This window comes from Ptychodera flava, chromosome 14 (assembly GCF_041260155.1).
Source record: "Ptychodera flava strain L36383 chromosome 14, AS_Pfla_20210202, whole genome shotgun sequence".
Classification (NCBI taxonomy): Eukaryota; Metazoa; Hemichordata; class Enteropneusta; family Ptychoderidae; genus Ptychodera; species Ptychodera flava.
Window position 1 is genome coordinate 17671277 of NC_091941.1, and position 23024 is coordinate 17694300.

Consider the following 23024-nt stretch of genomic DNA (forward strand, 5'->3'; position numbering starts at 1 on the left):
TTCCTTGAAACATGCTTGAGCACTTAAAGGACCAATAATGCTAACTTTTGGTGATTTTTTCATTATTTTTATTTTGTATATCAATTGCACTTTCTTATTCTACTTCCAAAAAAGTGTTGAAACACCCACTATTCAGCTTGTCAATTTATCATCTATATGTGTAAAATGCATTGCTATTGTTTACATTTTAATTCTAGTCCAGACCAGAAGTCACTTTTCAACAATAACAAAGCAGTTTACACTTGTACAGGCTGAGTTGACAAGCTGAACACCGTGTATGTCAATATTCTTTGGGGAGTAACAAGGAACTATGGTTTACATTCAAAACAAAAATGGTGAAAAAATTATCAAAATATAGCATTACTGGCCCTTTAAAGTTTATGATTACGGTAATCAAATTTTGGTTTCATACTGAGGGACATTAAGTACTGATATAGATGAAGAACAGACTTGTACAGAGAAGTTGAATGTCTTCACAAAGGAACATGGGAAAATGCAAATTTTTTCCACATTGTGATAGGAACATTAGCAAATTATTACTTTCATACTTAAAAATAAAAACGTGCGTTCATGTCAGTGGTGACGGAGGTAATTAGGACAGATTCAATATCTAAACTCTGCATGATTTTTCAGACTCGCTGAAGCATGATTATATGATAACACAAATAACACTTCTGCCCTTAAGCTACTTTTCTCAGCGGTAGTTCAGAATGAGCGTATCCGATGGAAAAGTGATCCAGTCAGTCCTGTGGTTTCAAAGTACACGCACTCAGTTTGACAATCCTCATCCACGTAAAGAAATGCAACACTCACCCACATTTGTGATTTATGGCTTTTGGTGAAACATATCTGCCAGAACGTTTACCGGCATTTGATAACAAGGCAAATGTATATATACATCTAACCACTAGTAATATGTTATACAGACCCCTGAGAACTGTCAGTTGCTGATACCCTGCTGGAATGGCTGTCACTGACAATTTGCCCCTAGCAGTCAATCTCAGGCCAAATTTTTTGATGTTTCAATAAGATAACTTCTCTCGTCAAGTTATATCTGAATTGTTTCAAACTCAAAGCTTACGCAATTGTGAGTTTGAAACGAGGGCTGAATAATACCAGTGCCAGTGGTACAAAGAAAATGTTTCTCCTTGAAGCTAGAGTGCACAGTCGCTAGTGGTTTGATACACAGTGAGGGCCAATGTAAACATTAGAAAGAGATGAAGTTTGGAAAATTTCGGTGCTGTGATTGGCCATCTACTGTCAGTCCGCAATCACTTGAAACATTTCATTTTGAATATGCTAATTGAGCCAATGAAGGTACGGCAGCTGTTGTTAGAAAGGGTCTCCTCAGAAATCGTACCCGAAAATGCACAATAGATCAAATTTGACGCAAAGTTGATGGCAGGTATGAATTTAAAGATGTAGTGGAAGCCCCCGATACTACTTTTATTGAATAAATTGCGCCTTCTTGTGAAGAAAATCTGTCTCCGAACTCAGCGATGTATGTATCGTGGCCATTTTGTTTTAGAACTTCCTTTCTTTCTTCTGTTTACAGTGACCCTAAAGCATATCGAACAACAAGCGACTATGGTAGAGTGGCTATCTTGTACATGTGAAAGACAAAGATGCAATCTCGCTCAGAAAAAATCCTATTAAAGTTACCACTCCCCTCCTTTAAAGTTTCAATAATCTCCGAAAATTGAAGAAGATTTACACAATCTAGATGCTGCAAGACTGGTGTTACTTGAATATTTTATGAGCTATTCAAATAACTGAGGAACGATATATCCACACAATTTGCAGACACACACAAGTGTAGAATTATAATTCTTAAATCATTTTTCAATTTCACACTGAGTTTCATCTATATTGCCAGAATTATTTCCTATCACTTTCAATTGTACTGACGCAAAAATTTCTGTGCGTAAAAGTCTAATTTATATCACATTTTTCAATAAATTCAGAGTTTAATTTATTTTGCCAGAACAATTTACAAACACTTTCAATTGTACCAGTGCGCACGGTACAACTTTCCACTGGTTCATTGGCACAGTTTTCATTCCAGACCAAACATGTTACTCACATAATAAGTGAATGCATACAAATCTACCCGTACAACTTACACGGATGCAATTTCAATTTACAAAAAAGGGTAAATATTGTCTTTCAACAATGCCAACATCACTGGAAGTCTGAACTCGCAAAAGTCTTATCACAAACGCAAGTCCACGTGGCTGAAATTCAATATCAAATGTTGCACATGTGCTTATCGTGTTAACATTGACCGACTCCGGTTTCGCCGAGCGGGTTTACAATTTCACAAATAATTATCTGCCTATTTATACTATCTTCATGATCTTCAAGGCCTTGGATAAAGACATCAGGAAACATCCATACTCACGGTCATCACTGAAGTCGTCCACTAGTATAATTTCTTTAATTAACTGTGGTGGGCTTCTATTTAAAACACTGTGAAAACAAACCAGAAAACCAATCAGATACGCTGGAGGAGAATATCTGACACATTAGGCTGTAATTTATTAGTCTTGTCACATTTCAGTCTTAATTTGATCAAATTAGAAGTTGGGTAAAGTAGTCTGCTGAGGTCAGATGTATACAGACCATCAGGAATGTTAAGCTCACTTACAGACAAAAGCACTATCAGTAGTCAGTGTACTTGCAGTTACCATGCCAACAGAATGTCTACAGCCTTTGTATCGTTGCCATTTGAGAAAAGCTGTGAAGGCACATCATCGCCATGGATACAAATTAAATCCACTTTGAAGCAGTTTTAATCAACTGCTTTGTGCACATACATAAAGGCTTTGACCTCTTTTCCCACAATTTTCTAAATTCACTTTGACATTCCCTGCCGCAATTTTGTCAGCAAACATTCAGGAATGTTTGAAAACTAAACAATTCTATTGTGACTCAGAGGGCATGTGGAGACAGATGACTTGCAGTCGTTTCGATGAATAATTCAGGGCGACTCAATTCTGTGCAATCAAATATGCCTTTGAAACATTTGCAAGTAGCACCGCACTTTCTTATATGGCGACAACTGCAGTGGAATGAGCAATGTCAAAGAAACTGCCCCTAAACATTAAGTGTCATTTACTGCATCACACCGACATTATGTAAATTAAATGAGAGGCCTTTTTGTTTTTTTAAATTTAAACTGTTCATTGCAATATCAAAGTTATCACCTGAAAAAGCTTGACTAAACACTGACTACCTATGGGCATTAACACTATGTTTCTAGCATTACCTCCCAGAAAAATCGCAGACCTATGCGATACAGGTCAACAGACAGGTGGCCGCCAAAGCCTGTGATCTCTCCACTTACTGCCAGCTCTCTCCTTTCAAAACACACCACCTGGCAAAAGCGTCTATTAAAGTTCATGGAACATTCCCAACCGTGTGCACGTTCAAGTTCAATTGAATGTTGAGGAATTTTAAAATAGACATTCCTACACATTTTGTTATTTTTTTCTTCTGTGACAAGCTCTGGGGACTGAGCAAGGCCACGGGGACATAAAAAGCAGGCTCCATGATTTGCTACTCTGTATATCTCTAGATCTGTACCAGTGTGATGTCTGTTTGTATCTACAATTTGCCCCCAGTGTTTGTTGGCGTACCGCATATCACTTTGCCCAGAGACGAAACAAAAATACATGCGCAAAAAACCAAACTCAAACAAATATCTTGTAAATATTTATCACTGTTTGGAGACGGAATATTGCCGATGGTATGTGCGCAATTTGGGACTAATGTGATCAGACGCTTTTTAATCATTCCATTTATTTTTTCAACAAAAGGCAAAATTTGCTGGAGAATAGACAGGTAGTAATCTGTAGAATAAGAATCAAAGCTTGATAAACCCTTTATGGATTCATTAAATACGGATGTCTTTGGCTAAATACGGATGTCTTTGGCTAAAGCCACTTGTGTACAGGGGATATGGGCCATTTCCAGTTGTATGTATGAGGTATGTCTGTGTACAGGGGATGGGCCTTCCAAGTTGTATGTACGGGGTATGTCTGGGTACAGGGGATGGGCTTCCAAGTTGTATGTATGGCCTTCCAAGTAGTATGTATTCGGGTATATCTTGGGTACAGGGGATGGGCCATTCCAAGTGCATGTACGGGATATGTCTGTGTACTGGGGATGGGCCTTCCAAGTTGTATGTATGGGGTATGTCTGTGTACAGGGGATGGGCTTCCAAGTTGTATGTATCGGGTATATCATGTGTACAGGGGATGGGCCATTCAAAGTGCATGTACAGGGTATGTCTGTGTACAGGGGATGGGCCATTACAAGTTGCAGGATGGGGTATGTCTGATGACACTTACCTGATGACACTTCTGAGCAAAGTAGACCTGGCCTCATTGTGGAATGTGATAATAACAGAAGTTTGTGGAAGACTAGCTAAATCATATGGGATACTCAAACACCTGTAGAAAGAACAAAAGAAGGCGACATGTTAACCACAGTGACAATTGAAATTCTTCACAAGAAATCAAAAATCATGACTGCACCACATCCTAAAACTCTCCTGCCCGGAAGAAGGTTAAAAGGGAGAATATCAAGATCATGTCATCAAAAACAAAGAACACACTCAGATCCTCCTTTCACTCTTCATGTTCACATACAGCTGAACCTGCATGTACTTGCAGAGGTGGAAGACTACTTGTGTTGTAGTAAAAAATTGTCACACTGGCTACTTGACATATTTGACAGTATGCAGAACCTTTTTAATCAAGAGTAAGAAAATTCACTCTTCTGAAACTGATAAGGTGATTCTGAAAAAAAAAAGATCTCACAATATGAATAATTTTGACAACCAAGGAATGGTATTGCAACACATACCATGACTGGGACCCAGACCGCTTGAAGAAGCTTTTATGGAGATCAAACACCGCTGCAGAGTTTTACAAATAAGTGAATCATGATCATTTCACTAAAAGTATTTCAGTATGCTCGGCTGAGCACAAGCCTTGAAGGGATTATAAATTTTCTAGCTGTAGGACATGCATGATGCAGATTGACGTCAGCTGACCCTAAATGATCAGGATGAGAATGACCCCAGCTTGACCTTTGGAGTACCATGATTCCCGACACAGTGGAGACTTGTTGGTGTAAGAGTAAATTGAACACATTTAATGGGCCAATGGAAGTAGCTTTTAATATGCTTTTATTTATTTTTATGTTTATGTTTTTTTCCTCGGGTATGGTAAAATGTTGAGTAGGCCTTTCAAATACAAATACATGTATTATGTACAATACAAACATTGCTGACAAATGAATTCTAGCCAGAAGAAAATTCACTTGTCAACAGTAACTCTACCGGTGTTGACCAGTTGTTCACTAGTCATCATGACATGGATTTGGGAATACCCTGGGGAAAACAAGTGCAACTTCAGACAACAAACAACAAAGTCATGGCTAATGGACTTTTAAAGTGCTAAATGTCTTATTATTGCCATTAAAAGCATAAAATGGATCTCAAGTGATCAGAAACATCTGAACATGAACTTATATTTGCTTTTCTTTTCAAAGAATTACCTCCGTCTGTTGTTTTTGTTTAGGCTGCTAGGTGGGGGAACTCAATGGACCATTTTCTATACAAGATCCTGTGCGACTTTGATATTCAATATACAAGTTGCTTGCAACCATTTACGTTTTTTATGAAAGTATGGTATTACAAGCTTTTCTGTTGTGCTCTGTGCAGTTCTAAACACTGCCGATGATGCAGTTCACTTTGCGTTGCAAGCTTAAGTTCTGAACACCACCGCCGTGCAAGATCTTGCAAAGCCTCTCACAAAAAGTTGCATGAAAATAGGCTCAGCTGTTGAACAAATTTATCTTGCACTTTTTTGAATCTTGGTGATAATGCTGAAGAACAGCGTCATTTGTGAGTCTACTTATGTTTTTCAATTGTGTTTTCCTTGCTGTAAATTTTGACACTGACTGATACCCCAATGCTTTACCCAGTGAGAGTAAATACAACGAATGCTACAGAAAATTGATTATCTTGATGCCTCAAGGCAAACTGAACCATTCCAATGATAAATTTCTGGCTTGAAGATGAAAGAGCCCTCTCATACGATAAATTTTCTATAATGCCAGCTGTCACAGACAGGAAATATGGGATGAAAAATACCGCAATATTTCAAGTTATTGAAACGCCGTGGACACACATGACGGAGTAGTATACACAGAGGTTGATTTATGGCAGCAGGGAGGTTTTAACAGCTCTCAGTGAATCACTCTGTGAAGTATTAGCATCACCATAAACCTTACATCACCAGGAAGAACCAAGAGGTGTGATGGTGGAGGAGGCGATGTACTATGTGAGTCAAATTTGCCCCGACATAAACAAGTTATTTATAGGTAAGAAAGGACAATACACTGTCCGGACCCTGGGGAATAAACCTGCTGTCTTCTCCAAGATCGTTGCCCTCTGGAGTAAAAAGCCACACAGGCTGCGAAATTTGCCTATTGTCCTGGGATTTGGAGAAAAATCTCTTAAACTGTCACTTGTTGGGGACCACAACAAACAAGTTGTACCGCTGAAAGCTCATATGCACAATGGTGGAGTGAACCGCATAGCTTCCAGCAGTAGGGAAAACTTTAAAGGTATGTTTGGCCGAGGGCTGATTCACCTACTGTCTGTCCTGGGGGAATATTCCAAAACAATGGGTAGGTTGCGAAAATGAGGGATTGAACTGAATTTTAGAGTCTAAAGAGAATGGTGATCTATCCATAACATTTGAGGCAGAATATTGATAGCAACATGTAGTGTCAAAAATCTGAAATTTCTGTAGAGTGTTTTTGCCTGGACCATAAGATCTGTTACCCTCTTTCCTCTTATTGAAGAAAGAGTCCTTGAGCAATGGATCTTCCAGTCTTTTTTTTTCCCAGCAGACTTTCAACATCAAAATGATTTTGTAGAATTTGAGTGGGCAACGTTCTAAAGTCCTTTTTTTGAGCAATAAATATTATTCCATTCAGAAAGATGCTGTATGAATGATATAAAAAAACAATTATCATAATATGAAAAGGGAAATAAAACGACTGTATGACATAAAAGCAATATACAATATATTCAGGTATTCCAGTAACATAGAGTATCCATTAGTTGCTGATTAATTAACATAATTGTGTTGTCCTTATTGGGATTAAGCCATCTGTTGAACTTTCACACTTGGGAAGTAAAACGTCTGGCAGCCCAGACGAATTGCTATGATGCTATTAACACTTCACTAATTAAATTCAATGGCTCCATTCACAACCTGCCGACTTGAAAAACTTTCTGGCTTGTGTCTAGAAGCTGTTTTGCAAATGCACTGCAACATATGCTTGTCCTTAAATCCTGCAATAAGAATCAATATAAACAAAACGAAACTGCCCAGTCAAGTTTATTTGGAGTTTTCCCACGCACTCTGACTTTTGACTTTTAAGTGCCCTGGCCTAACTGGTACCTGTCAAGTTAAATGATGTACACCACATCTCCTTATCTTTTAGCACAGTCCCTCTATCCAGATCATGGATAAAGGGACTGTGCTTTTACATAGTACCCGCCTCAGAGTAGAATGCTTCAATAATTTCCTCAAACTTTCTCTATTGAAACTTTTAACAATCTCTTTCACCATCGATAATAATAACGGGGTTCTCTGTACAAGGTTTCGTATTAGAGAAAAGAAATTACAAGTATCCTAAATTTACCATATTTGAAATTCAAATGGGTGATACACCCTTGTGTCAACTCCTAAGAATATATTATCTTTTTAATTTCTCAGTAGCAAAGGCTTTAGAAACTTAATTTACTCCAACAGCTTCATAATGGGTCCACAAAAGCAGCAAAACATTTGTAAAAATTTTAAAAGAGCTGTCGATGTCCCAGGGCACATTCTGGGCCAAGCTAAATTTTGAGTAGCGGCCTTTCTTTTGCAAGAAATTAAAACTGCTATGAAGCTGACATCAGTATCAATGTAACACAAACATCAGAAAACTGTCAGCTGATTAAGGTAGTATACACCTCGAAAGTGAAAGACTTAAACTTTTGCTCAAACTTTCCTCAAGGAATCTTTCAACCATACTCTTTCAAAATCAAAAATAAAAATCAGGGGTCACCAAGCAAATTTTGGTGATAGAGACACAAATTACCCAAGATTTTACTACCAATATTTGAAATTCAAAATGGCTTGCATTAACTCTATGGACAAAAATAAAATTTTCAATTTTCGAAAAACTAAGACATTGAAATAATTTTTTACACCGAGAGTTTTAAAATGAGCCACCACAGAGGCAGATCAGAAAAAAATTGTGAAATGTATCTGTCCAAAGGCGCATTCTACCTTAAATATATCAACAGGAACCACAAAAGCAGGAAATTAAGTAGAATATGCACTCCTTGATTGGAAAACTTCTGTATTTCTTCAAAAACGAACCAAAACCCCTCACTGGATGAAACTTTCCTCAACTGTTATGGTGAACCCAGCCAAAATATTATTTCTTGAAAAGTAAGAAATTTAAACAGCGCTCATTTCATGGAGTAAACAGGCTTGAATACGTTGTTTAGGAAAAAGTAAACAGCATATGAAAATCACAACCTGCTGATTGCAATTTTGTTATTTCAGCCACATTTGGTTTGGTGCTTGGTAAACCACTAAAGCGCCATGATTGAAGTCAATAAGCGATTGACTTCTAGGCGACTGAAAACCTGAAACCATTTCTAAACCGTATCAATTTCCTCGGTTTTAAGCAAAGCCAATGTAAAACCCTCTGTATGGCTTCTATTGATACACAACCATCTGGTTGTTATCCCATGACAATATTCAACCAAAATTCCTTTGATCAAAAGATCAAAATTTTTGTGTTTAAATAGATGTAAAGAGTCTATCCAATAAGTATAGTTTCAACATAGTGAGCTAAATAATGGGATTTTGCACAGTACTATGTCAGTTACATTTGATGAGAAAGCAGACGGCAAAGATGAAGCAGTAACGGAAAGGTTTGCAGAATGTGTACTATAAAAGGATGCATCCTCACTTCACATAAAAAAGCTTCCTGTTCCCTACCACCTCCATAAAACCACCCAGTCTCAAAACTTGAAGAATACAAGGGGGCTTAACCAAATTGCGATGTAAGGCAGGATTAAAACAGAATAGACAGTAAAACAATTGAGCCGAGCTGCCGGAGACATAGCGCAGACACCATCTGAGTCTATGGGGATTTGATGCATACACAATGGTGTTTGGTCGCGGCAAACACAGCACACCTCGAGACATCAAATCAAAAGATTTTGGCGCACTAGAGTACCATCTGAACGTGAGAGTATTTACATTTACAGGTGCAAATCCTCCAAATTGGCTGATGGGAGGTGCAGTGTCTGAGAGCAGGCCCTCCACATTTGAATTCACTGAGTGTTGTTTTGCAATGCAGCAAATAAGTCTGACATGAAGCCCTATATGTGTGGCCCTATTCATGGTCGTCCCTTCAAAACATCCTTTATCCAATGCAGAATGGGCTGGGATTCACACAAGACTGATTCTGAGCGTTCAGCTGAGCTAAAGGGTTTCTTTTTTTCTCAGAACTTTCAAGCACCTACTACATGAGGAGCTAATTTGGACTTGCCAACTGGGGCAAACGAAATCTCTCCTTTCCAAGTTCAAACAAAGAATAAAGCTATTCAGTGGCGGTATATCACACAGACAAATTCCTTGCCGTGCTTACCGTATCCAGCACACATTATTATTTCAAGGGGCTGATGTTGATGCCATCACTTAAAGTAGTTCCCTTTCAGATACTTAATGAACTATCAACTCATGGTCTGGGAACTTAGGTTCAGTATGACAGGTTTAACCCGTAGCTACGAAAAATTAGGCTAAAAGAACAACCCTGTTACGGATAAAACTGCGGGTAATGCCAAGGGTAGTGCTATTCAATTATATTAATATGATTAAAGACACCTTCACCCCATCCCTATCTGTACCCAAGTGTACAATGGTGTACAGCGGTCGACATTACCTTTACTAAAAAACACCTATGAGAAAGTTTGCAAGTCAGAGCTTCTTGCCCAGAAAGAATCTTTTGTTCTATTGACAATAATAAGTTGGAGATAAAGGTTTTGTTTTATTTATTTATTTACTAACTTATTTGCTTATTTATTTATTTTTCCTAGGGGAGGGAAAGGATGTTGAACACAGGTCTGTATGAAATATAAGTCATCGTTGATGACACAGTCCCCACTTGTTAATGGGTATTTTGATTACAGGTCCTCAGAGAGGATAGAGTCCTCTTCATTAGGTCTGTGATACAAATACTTTTGAATGAATTCGCTTGATACATGTCTGAGTTATGGTTCAGGACATGAAAAAATCGTAACAAAATGGTCGCACAGTGGCCATATTGGATCGCATCACAAAATAGATTGAGGTGCATAGCTATGACATAGGTCAATGTCCTTGTACCAACTTTGAATAAAATCGGTTGAGATATGCCTGAGTTATGGCTCTGTACATGAAAAAATCGTAATAAAATGGCCGCACAGCAGCCATTTTGGATCGTATCACAAAACAAATTGCCGTGCACAGCTATGACATTTGTCAATAAGCTTGTACCAACTTTGAATAAAATCGGTTGAAACGTGCCTGAGTAATGGCTCTTTACATGAAAAAATCGTAATAAAATGGCCGCCTGGCGGCCATATTGGATTGTATCACAAACAAATTGACGTGCATATCTATGACATTGGTCAATGTCCTTGAACCAACTCTGAATAAAATCGGTCGAAACGTGCCTGAGTAATGGCTCTGTACATGAAAAAATCGTAATAAAAATGGCCGCCTGGCAGCCATATTGATCGTATCACAAAACAAATTGACGTGCACAGCTATGACATTGGTCGATGTCCTTGTACCAACTTTGAATAAAATCGGTGGAACATGCCTGAGTTATGGCTCTGTACATGAAAAAATCGTAATAAAATGGCCGCCTGGCGGCCATATTGGATTGTATCACAAAACAAATTGACGTGCATATCTATGACATTGGTCGATGTCCTTGTACCAACTTTGAATAAAATCGGTTAGAACATGCCTGAGTTATGGCTCTGTACATGAAAAAATCGTAATAAAATGGCCGCCTGGCGGCCATATTGGATCGTATCACCAAACAAATTGACGTGCATCTGTATGACATATGAAGTAATCCTTGTACCAAGTTTGAATGAAATCGCTCCAGGCATCTCAGAGATATCTGCGTGAACGGACAGACGCACGGACGCACGGACGCACGACGGACACACGGACATGACCAACCTATAAGTCCCCCCGGACGGTGTCCGTGGGGACTAATAAAAGACCTAAAAGAACCCGAGCCCTTTACCACAATGGAATAAAAGACAGATCAGAGCACCTTTCGCTTTGCAATTCAGACTACCATCTCTCTTTCAAAGGAATATAACCCATATTTATATTTAGCAACGAAAGGGCAAAAGTTTTCAAAAATGCCAGGATACCTGCACGCTGGGACTTAGGCGCCCGCATATTTCACAACCATACATATCAGATGATGAGTGTTTGGCTCACTGTTCATTTCTGTAATTTCTGGGCTATTTTTGTAACGTTTATTTCAAAGCACATTGATATGCCTGACGTATAGCACACAGAGAAGGTATGCATGTAACAGCTGGAAATGCATTTTTTACATGGCATGCACCTTGCTTTGCAGATACTTTACAGTAAGTTCAGATCTTAGAATATGTAGGCGTGACTGATCCACACTTATTCTACAGAGTATAAATCTTTGATGTTACAACTGGCATGATTTTCTGACATGAAATTGAGATTTATATCAGGGCTCTTCCTCCTTAACAAAAACAGCATTACATTATTATTAAAACATTATTATTAATAATATATTTCAATATGTTGATATTTAAATATCTTTAAAGTTGAAGAAAATGTTCCTATGAAAATTGATAAAAACTTCAAAGATCAAATATGTAAATTTGTAACTTTTCTCACTGCACTTCAACTTCACACTTATAAACATAGTGACTTAGAAAAACAACACACATGACAAAGCACTACTGTTGCAAATTTGGACAATAGATGGAATTCTTTTGGGCACTGGTTTTGTAAACATGCCTGATTGGCTATACATGCAATTTCCTGTCCTTTATTCTTGCTGAATGAGACTGGTAACACCTTCATCATGTATTTTGGCAAAGTTGCCACTTGTCTTTTTCCTGTGTAAAATCCTATACAAATATCATCACAAGTACACGTAAACACTCCACCATCTGGATTCTGTGAAAATTTTGACATTATTTAAAAATGATCAGAAAATTTTGTTATTAAAATAAACTTGCTTGACATATTTCGTTGCCACTTTCCTATTACCAGTCTGAAGTACACACAAAACCCACTTTTACTAATAATATGGTAAAAGACCTCAAAGAATTTTTCATCGTACATTATTATAGGAAATGGCACAAGTTTTTTTGACACACTTTTCAATGAACCATAGTTTAAAATTGTACGATATTACATTACGCCAAACAAGATTAACTGACTTATTTGTACTTGTCATTGCTGCAATGTGACAATTTATGGGACCAGTTAGCGCCAACATAATGGCATGTTTACCTTCAGCTTAAGTAAAGTTGACTTAAGTTTTACAGGTTATCCACTCAATCAAAATTGAGTATTAAAGAATAAGGACCACTCATTACTCTCATTGAGTGAAACAATATTCAATAAAATTCATGCAATTTTAATTTATCAACAGGTTCCATTGAACAGGTATGTAATATTGTAAATGATTTGTTAATATGGAATGGTTGCCATCCAGTACCTGGCATGTTTACGTTTAGTTTTATCCCATGAGCAACTACACTCCTCTGTGATACATCTGAAGCTGTTCATGGCTAACTTTGCTTCAGAATCTATTGTTGGTGGATGACATTGAGGTGAAATTTTTGAATTTGCATATGGAAGCACTCATTGTACCAAATCACGATATTTGTCCCCATTTGTCTGCCTCTTTCCATCACTGAAACTGATTAGACATTTCATCGTACTGATCGCAACTGTTGATTTCTTAATAAACATAGCAACACACTTTTACATCTGACCACAACTCCAAACAAATTTGTCTTTGTGCAGCTGTCTTTATTCAGCTTGAAGTCAGGTACTTTTGACATTTGATAGTTATAATCAGAACATCACTAGTAACAAGTACGAAGTTGACCACTCCTTTAAGAATTAATTACCAAAAACTTCATCAAAATTTTAAGAAAGATATTCATTTTGGATGTAATGGTGGAACAGTGATGTCATTACAAATCAGCAGTGTTGCTAGTGATATGCATGCACTCCTTATCTTGTTTTAGGGAAGCCAAACAATGTCACCACAGGGTGCAGTATTGTGTTCTACAAATTACCCACAGTCTCCTGCAGTTGTATCAACAGATGTTTGAATAAATTTATTCAACCTAACAATCGAGCTTGCATTTTAGAATCAAAATAATCATTCAGTGTTATCTTGTAGAATCTGATGACCAATCAAGTACCGATATGAAGTTTGTCGATAATCAGAATTTAAATGTAGTTCACTGATTGGCCGAAGGGGCCCTCTCCCAAATTTTTCAGTGCTAATACAGTGTTCTTAGATAAGTACTTTTTTCCCTTTTATTGCAAGTACACGCTTTTTTCTCTGTTGACTGCTTTGTAATTTTGCAAATTAAAATTTCTTACTTTATGACTATGCCAGTGCAGTGTTTTCATGAAAGATGGGATAAATTTGAGTAAAGTTCCAACACTGGACAATTTCAAAGCATGAAAGTACTACAAACTGCTGACTATTACTTTCCTTTATCACATTCTACTGAAAAAGAATAATGGACTTCCTATCGGAGGGACAGGTGTAACCAGTTTCCTGATTTTTACACAAACTATTCTATTTGGCTTATGCAGTAAAATTACCACTTGAAAATTTAAATAACATGTTATTCTCTTGCAAGCGATTATATTTTTTAAATTCTTTAAAAATTGTTCAGTGACAACAAATAGGTGTCCAAAAATATGTTGTTAAAACTGATAGAACTACTCTCTTTGACAGCAGACATACGATTTGCCTGACTTGAAGTGACACAATTAGTATGGCATTATGGGTAACTGTGTCAAGTACTGTGCCAGGAATAGGGTACAGAGTTTTTGAACTGGTCATGGGTAATGCACAGACACTGACTACTGAACATGTCTGGTCGTGGCATATTTCTGTGTCAAAAGTCACCATAAACAAGTATGTAATCTCTTCTACTTGTTGCTACATTTGAAGTGTCTTGATTTCAACCTCTTGTCAGAAATATTTGAAATCACTACTGGGATACCACAATTGAAATAAGATATTAGATATCAAAAGTTCATATTTTATAACTGATAAAAATAGCATTCAACAGAGAGAATACTGCCGTTGATAAGCAGCTTGCTTTCCTAAACTTTAGCGGTGCATTTCACATTTCTGAAGACCCAAAAATTATCATATTTGGAAAATAACTAGCTTCAATGACTTTGCCCAAAACTTAACTTTGACATACCAAATTTGAGAGTAATATAAGTGGTTTCAAAAATGTTTTAGAGAACAAAACAGAAAATTAACCTCATTGAATAAGAATCATGAAGGGAAGTCATACATAAAACCTACAAACAAAATTTTAATGCTATCTGACAATGTCATAAACAACTTTGGAGATTTTTGAAGTTTTTAAGGAGCTGTACACATATACACATATACATGTGGGAGCTACGAAATATATTGTGAGAAAGTTAGTTGTACCACAGAGAAAACTTTATCGTTTTCCATAGCTGGTACAAACCAATACACTAGAGACACAATCTGTACAATGCAAACAAGTTAAAACTTTGCAGTATATATAGAGTACTCAGTAGTTCCTGCATAACAACACCAAAGATATGCCTTGATTCAGAAGATATAACTGCATATTTGTCTGTACCTAAACATTTTTCAGTTGCTCATTTACTTAAAATGCAAAGTCCCCCAGACTGCATCATTGTTAGCGATTACTTTCCACAATCGGAAAACTGTTGCCTTTTGTACATATTTGAACAAAAGCCAGTTTGTTCTTGAGAAGGAGGCATGAAGTGTTACAAGACCATTATTCAACAACTGTGAATGCTGAGAAAACAGAGTAAAGAAAACTGAACTTCAGGCTCCGGTTTCACAAATCACTTCGGTGAATTTCACATTGGCGCTGCTGTACTCAAGTCAGAAATACCCCCGGTACTAAATTTGTTTTTGTCATCAAATTTTTTTCAACTGATAAACTACCGGTATGACCAGTCATTCCTAGAATTAAATATAATCTATATTAGGACGATAAAAAAACTAAATAAAAATGTCCATATGTAAGCTTTTAGGAGTACTTCCAAGATTTCATTTGTAGCACTGGAACAAAGCTAGGACCACAGTTCCTAAAATCAAGGAAGATTTCTGGCCTTAGTGGAGAAAGTACATGTTAAACTTTACTGGACCTAACATCCTTCTTTAAGTAATGTTAAACTGGCAGCTTGATCTACAATTTAGTCATTGCTTGCCATCATATTGACATACCAATATATGCATTCATGTCATGTGGAAAATTTGCAACTCTATCATACAACTCAATTTTGTTCGTCTGCATCTAGCAGAGCCTCAAGAGCTTTGTGATTTGCATATCAGAATTTCATACAACGTGACACCACTGTGTATTCATTCACATAATGTAGATTTAATATCTCAGTGCATGAACACCTGATCAAGTCACTTGTGTGACACAATATATTTGGAGCAGTTTACTGAAAACTGAGAGTTAGCGATGAGGTAGGGCTTCAGCACGCACAGTCAAACAGGTGCAAAAGAGTTGACCAGCTTAACTTTGAAGTTCACACCCATTCCACTTGGTGATTATTCATTGATATTGTGCTGCTAATGTTGGTGGAAACAAAAATATCTGCAGGGCTCGACAAATCCAGTTCTCCAGATTCCTATATTAGCTGGGAACTGAATTTGCTATACTTGTAGCCACATGGACTAGTTCATAGGAAGGGGAGAACCATTTGATTTTGGGAGGGGGCTGGAGGAAATGGGTACGGCAGCAAATACTTTTTTCCCTGCCACTGTGGCAGCAATTTTTTTTTCTATTTTCCATCAGTACTTGACATTAAGACATCAGTGGATCATATTTTTTTTTCTTCTTCACCTGCCCACAATTATTTTTCTCTAGCCCTCCCCAGAAATCAAATGGTTCTCCCCTCATACGGGTGTAGGACACTTCTGCAAGACAATAAAATCAGCGTTTGATTTTGTACACTACCAACTTTACTTTAATACTGATCCTAGGACAACCAAAATGGATGAGATTTGCTGGCAGCTCTCATCTGGTCATCTGGCCATGGGCCCTGATTTTTTTTTCAAACTTTAAGCAACAAGAGCTTGACATCAGAACTTTTCAAACTTTAAGCAACAAGAGCTTGCCATCAGAAATTTAAGTTTATACCAGTACGAGGGATGAAAAAAAACGACAATGGAATCTCCAGGTTGATTGTTGTGCTTAGGTTTTCCATTCAAAAGAAACCAATCAGATCTGTATAAAGTCACAAAGGGCAAATCATTGGCTGGACTTAACTGCATAATGACAATTGAGATCAGGAAATTTAGAGTACCAACTTGAACTCAAAGGTAAATTTGCAGAAGAGATTTTGGGGAAGACTGTGGGAATCCCCTAAACCACTTCACACAAATCTACATAGAGCAGTACAGAAACAAGGTCTTCCTTTGTGTGTACACTAGCCAGACTCAAGTACAGACCCTGAAAAGAAACTATAGGACTTGCAAATCTAATTGGACAGCCATGACCAGTACCAAGGTTCTCTCGGCTGACAAGACCCACTCCATTGTGGCACGTTTAAATGACATTAGTGTCACTCCACTCGGCAATTGTCCGTCATTTCAGAGTTACAGATGTTAAAATAGCAGCAAGTGGTCCCCTGACGAAAAAGTTTTCACTGCAAAGACGATGGCCACCAAGCCTAAATCCCTCTTTTCGGATTTATTCCCCTCATCTCTGGGAATTCATAACAAAACAAGCCAAGAAGTCCTCGTCGTGGGAATAAAAACCAAATCCTGATCAGACGTACTGGTGAACAATAATGTGACTGTGGCATAAATCCAGCCTATTATGACGACAGGGATTTTCTTTTGTACTCTGGAGACGAAAAAGTCCCATGAAAAAAACAAGACGCTACTCAGTTGGGGGGAGCAGAGTTTCCTTTGAACGAGATCCCAGTTTTACAATCCTCACCTGGTTATGTTATGTTGCAACTTATTCCTGCAGGCACTATTCACTATTTTCTATTATTCTACCAAATTCTAAAGACACACAACACACCTATACATACCTCCCCCTGCAAAACAAGGATCTTTGCGGTCTTATCAGCGTGGAAAATGAACCGTGATCTGCCGACAATGCTCATTTTGGGCATCCTTTGATGAGGTGTTATACAGCTGCGTAATCAGAGTGTGTCCCTCTCCTGTGTAATTGCTCAACCGATACTTTCACAAAGTAAGGAAAAGAATTTAACGATGTTTTACAGCAACTATTCTGGAAATAAGCCTTTTTGTCATGTTACTACCTGACTAATCAGCCATTACTGCACCTTTAATACTCTTAGAATACCATAGTTTCGGTCTCAGCTGCATGTTCAATGGTCACCACAGATAAGACTGTTAAAGCTGTTTCTTGAAGAAAGACACGGAAAGCTCATGCATCCATTCACAAGCAGCTACAAATATTCACACGGGGTTCAATGGACAATAATCGGGGTTCAATGGACAATGAAAATACCCTACCTTGACACAAATTTCAACAGAATCCACAGCAACATTGGAATGGGAGCATTGACATTCCATAGGTCAAGAATATCCTTTTAAGCCACAAGTGCAATGTTCTCACTGGCAAGAGCAATACATGTACATGTACTCACTTTGATAACCTGGTGTCCGGAATGTCCCTGTCCGGCTGGACTTCATCGCTTTTCTGCTGATTGAACTGATTCCGCTTGTAGGGCTCCTTGATTCCATCCTCTCTGGTCTTATCGATGTATGCGACGGCATCAAATGCAGCGGGTATTTCTAACTTCTCTTCTACAAACTGTCAACAGGAGGCAGATGTAAACAGATCAATTATGTAACGAGTTCGGAGTTGACAGAATATGAATAATTAACACTAGCATAATGGCAATTTTCTCTCTCTTACAACGACTAAAATTAGATTCACTTTGATATAAGAGGATAAAAATATCTATAATGGGATTCCTGTGTCACTTTAAAGTATCAAACATACAGACGCCACCAACTCACCATATAAGCTCTTTTTGGTATTTACATACATACCAAATATGAGCTAAAAATGAAGATATTTCCAACATTAAAATGTTGTCTGCAGCCTTTTTTCAACACTGTTACTATCTGTACCCTACGACAATCTATACCCAATGACAATCTACACCGTATGACAATCTATACCCAATGACAATCTCAACCCTGTGACAGTTCAATACTCATGCTTACAACAGACACACACAGGTTGTAATAGCAACATAAAATGTATAATATGGTGGAAGAAACAACTGTTTGCAAAGACTGACATTACGAAAAATGATCAAAATAACACAGTCTTCACCTAAGACTCAGAGGACATATGGGCATACAAATGTACCTGGGGCAGCTCTGTTTTTCTATTGACATACTGTTGTTATATCAATTTTAAATCAATGTAGTAAGTTTTATTTTCCGCAATTATGTCGATCTGTGAATCATGTATAAATTTTCAAAGATATGTGAATTCTCCAACATTTTGAATAAATAGGCTGCACACACTATCTAAAGATGCTTGGTTTACTCTCTTGATTTTGTACGATTTATTTCCTCGCTGTGAAGATGCAGTACATTTTCTGAACTGACTGTAAATAATGTAACCTCTCTAACTCTCTCCCCCTCCATGTTTGTTAACTTCATTAATCTGCTTAATTTTTCTCCAACCAGCTGCAAGTACCCTGTATCAGAAATGTACACAGGGCAGCACACAGCACACCAAACCAACACAGGAAACTCTTGTAAACACAACGAGCAGACATCTTGTGAAAACACCTGTCAATTAGTATCGTATCTGGCACAATCCCTCCATGGTCTTACAAGATGAAATTTGCATCATTTTAAGTGCGAAAAGTGATTAGCTTAATTGTTCACTATGTGTATTGCATTAACAAGGATGTGACATTTTATACTTTGAAAACAAAAGGTCTAATTAGTGTTCCGATTGGTTTTTTAACAAGCAGAGAGAAAAGTTTTAAATCTCAGAGCTACAATATCCATGGACATATAAATTAATTCTGTGTGATATCTTAGATGCTTTGGCAGATTGTCCTATAGCAAGTACACTCTGCCTCAATTTCTAGATGTCAGCTGGGGGGTTGGCTGGGGTGCTCCTCCCAAGGGAGGGGACGAGGGTTTGACCATAGGGTCTATGGTTTGACTCCTGATCATCTATTATAGTCAATATGCTATTAATTCCTAAACACATGTACCAGTAACACCTTAGCCTTGGAGGTGCCATCAATAGCTATATATGAATGACACTTCCTGCCTCCATGCTGTATGTGAAAACCAGAGACCAACCACAGCTTGTGGACAAAGCGCCCGTATTTCAGCAACAATACAGATGTCTTTTCACTGATTTGGGCACTGGCACACTGCAGGGATGTCCTATACAATCACCTGATCAACAACAAGACCACACCAAGGGCTAGAAACACCATGTTGGTCTATTTCCAGGGATAAAAGACTTCTCACAACTGACATATAATTCACTTTAAGGTGTCACCTGATTTGATGACCAGAGACTTCTTGACCACAAAATGGCAAAGACAACAGCTGAGTGTGTGGGTGGGTGGGGGGGAAGATATGATGGTTTAACACTATACTCAAGCAGTTAGGAAACTTAGGAAATACAGAGCAGCTATTAAATGCACACAAGAAACTGGACACATTTCATTATCGCAATAATAATATTCACATAACAATTAACACATGAAAACTTATAGTAAACCAATGCAGGACATTAATGCTTCAGGAGAGTTTTTTAAAGGAAAGGAGCATTTGAATAATTATCTCCATTTGCTTTCATTAATTTAACAACAGAAACAGGGCAATGCCAGCAAATATCGAGATACATTTTTCAAAGTGATTGAGTGATGTTTCATTATGAATTATAAAAGATCAAGACATATTGAATGATCATTCAGACCCAACGATTGCTTTTTTACTTTCTCTTCTTTGTGGTTAAGAAATAATTTTTTCAACTCTTTTCCTGTGTTTGAAAACAAGCTCTATGCCCTTATAACACACAATATTAACAAGTCATCGTTGATGACACAGTCCCCACTTGTTAATGGGTACTTTGATTACAGGTCCTCAGAGAGGATAAAGTCCTCTTCATTAGGTCTGTGATAAAAATACTTTTGAATAAATTCACTTGATACATGTCTGAGTTGTAGTTCAGGACATGAAAAAATCGTAATAAAATGGCACACACGGTGGCCGGATTGGATCGTATCACAAAACAAATAAATGTGCATATGTATGACATAGGTCAATGTCCTTGTAGCAAATTTGATTAAAATTGGTTGAGATATGCCTGAGCTATGGCTTGTACATGAAAAAATCATAACAAATGGCCGCCTGGCAGCCATATTGGATCGTATCACAAACAAATTAATGTACATATGTATGACATTGGTCAATCTCCTTGTACCAACTTTGAATAAATTCGCTTGATACATGGAGTTATGGTTCTGGACATGAAAAAATGTAAAAATGGCCACACGGCAGCCATATAGGCGTATCACAAAACAAATCAATGTGCATGTGCATGACACAGGTCAATGTCCTTTTACCAAGTTTGAATAAAATCGGTTGAGTTATGCCTGAGTTATGGCTCTGTACATGAAAAAATCGTAACAAAATGGCCGCACAGCGGCCATATTGGATCGTATCACAAAACAAATTGATATGTATAGCTATGACATTGGTCAATGTCCTTGTACCAACTTTGAATAAAATCTGTTGAAACATGCCTGAGTAATGGCTCTGTACATGAAAAAATCGTAACAAAATGGCCGCACGGCGGCCATATTGGATTGTATCACAGAAAAAATTGACGTGCATATCTATGACATTGGTCAATGTCCTTGTACCAACTTTGAATAAAATCAGTTGAAACATGCCTGAGTTATGGCTCTGTACATGAAAAAATCGTAATAAAATGGCCGCCTGGCAGCCATATTGGATCATATCACAAAACAAATCCACGTGCATCTGTATGACATATGAAGTAATCCTTGTACCAAGTTTGAATGAAATCGCTCCAGGCATTCTGAGATATCTGCGTGAACGGACGACGCACGGACGGACGCACGCACGCACGCACACACGGACATGACCAACCTATAAGTCCCCCCCCCCCCCGGACGGTGTCCGTGGGACTAACAACCCTCACAAGGTCTGAAGTACAATGCAGACCACATCACCTTCCCTGAAATTGCTGGTCTGAGCAGTCCTGGGACCTCCACAAGTCTTCAATCATCACAGGGAGGTCAACGTTTACTTTGACACTAACTGACCACTGGGACAATAGATTCTATCAAGGTAACGATCACACCAGAGCAATAAAAGCAGTCTGGTCAGCTCAGTAAACAAGCTACCTCCTTCCACAATTCTCAAGTCCTTTCATAAACCACCATAATATTGTCTTGCATGATGTGAGACATTGTTAAGAAATGAAGGAGGAAGACCTCAACTCCTTCTTCTGTTGATTTTCTTTGCTCATATCAATTCATTGGTGAAACCCATGTTCTGCAATGATCGAGGAACAAATGAAATCTTCCTTGAGGGAACCGGTCACCAACTACACTCTGGCGATCTTTGATTGGCAGTTACATAACACAAATATGCAAAGAGTGATTTATTTTGATGGTTAGGAGAGAGAGAAGGGTTATTTACGGCTGTCTTGGCATGTGGAAATATCTGTGAGAATGTATCTACTGCAGGCACACCATGACAATGTAAATGATCTCAAGTGGGTAACACATAATGGCCACGCTTGTTAACTGAGCTAACTGGGAGTTATTTGTTAAGTGTTGGTTCTATCAGCAGCATACTGATAATTTCACAGTTTAAATACTATCAAGCCATAAAAAATGTCTGTAACTGATCAATAAAACACTAGGACTTCTGCTTGTATCACTTAATTGATAGACTAGAACCAGCACTTGGAATGTGTTTCCTTTGAAACTAGAGACACACCAAAAAGCAATTTTTTTACAGTTCAATGCCCTTTAAAATGAACAATTTGTCAATTTTCATTGAGGGGACAAATCCGAGCACTGGGACAATAATGCAGCCTACCAACCTCCCAGACATTGTTTGAATAAAGACAGTCTTAAAATATTCACATAATCATTAGCGTAAACAGGATAAAGCATTGTTAGATAACTGTTATCTGGGGCCTATACCCAACTTTTGTACTATTATCATATTATCGCACTCATTGCGGTCTATGGCAAACACAGGGTTTTCAGAATCACCAACAACACATTTTGTGTAAATATTATATTCATCGACATGTCCCGGGAACATGTCAAGACTACTTCAAAAGTGATCACTGCACAAAACAATTTTTCATACACAACTTCAAGTTAATAATTTCTCTTTCTCTTGTTGAGGACCTCACAGTGCTGGACAGGCATACACTGTGAAATTGACAATGTTTAAAGACACTTTCATCGGACCACGTAAGTTTAACCGCTTTAAGATTAAAAAAGTTTGAGTTATCAGTTGCATGCTCTGCATTAAGTTTACACAGTTAGTCAAGTGCCGTGGTGAACTTTGCTAACGGG

The 23024-nt window shown here is 37.9% G+C and overlaps 1 protein-coding gene across 2 annotated transcripts in view; it reads right to left on the reverse strand.

Annotated features, from left to right (window-relative positions):
* Window positions 1-23024, reverse strand: part of LOC139149586 (polypeptide N-acetylgalactosaminyltransferase 2-like) — a 50141-nt gene that overhangs the window by 25647 nt on the left and 1470 nt on the right. For both annotated transcript variants that reach the window (XM_070721413.1, XM_070721414.1), the window contains exons 2-4: window positions 18054-18220; window positions 4353-4454; window positions 2402-2469 (exon numbers count right to left, since the gene is read on the reverse strand). In XM_070721413.1, the coding sequence (XP_070577514.1) occupies window positions 2402-2469; window positions 4353-4454; window positions 18054-18220 (337 nt within the window). The remainder of the gene's footprint in view (window positions 1-2401; window positions 2470-4352; window positions 4455-18053; window positions 18221-23024) is intronic.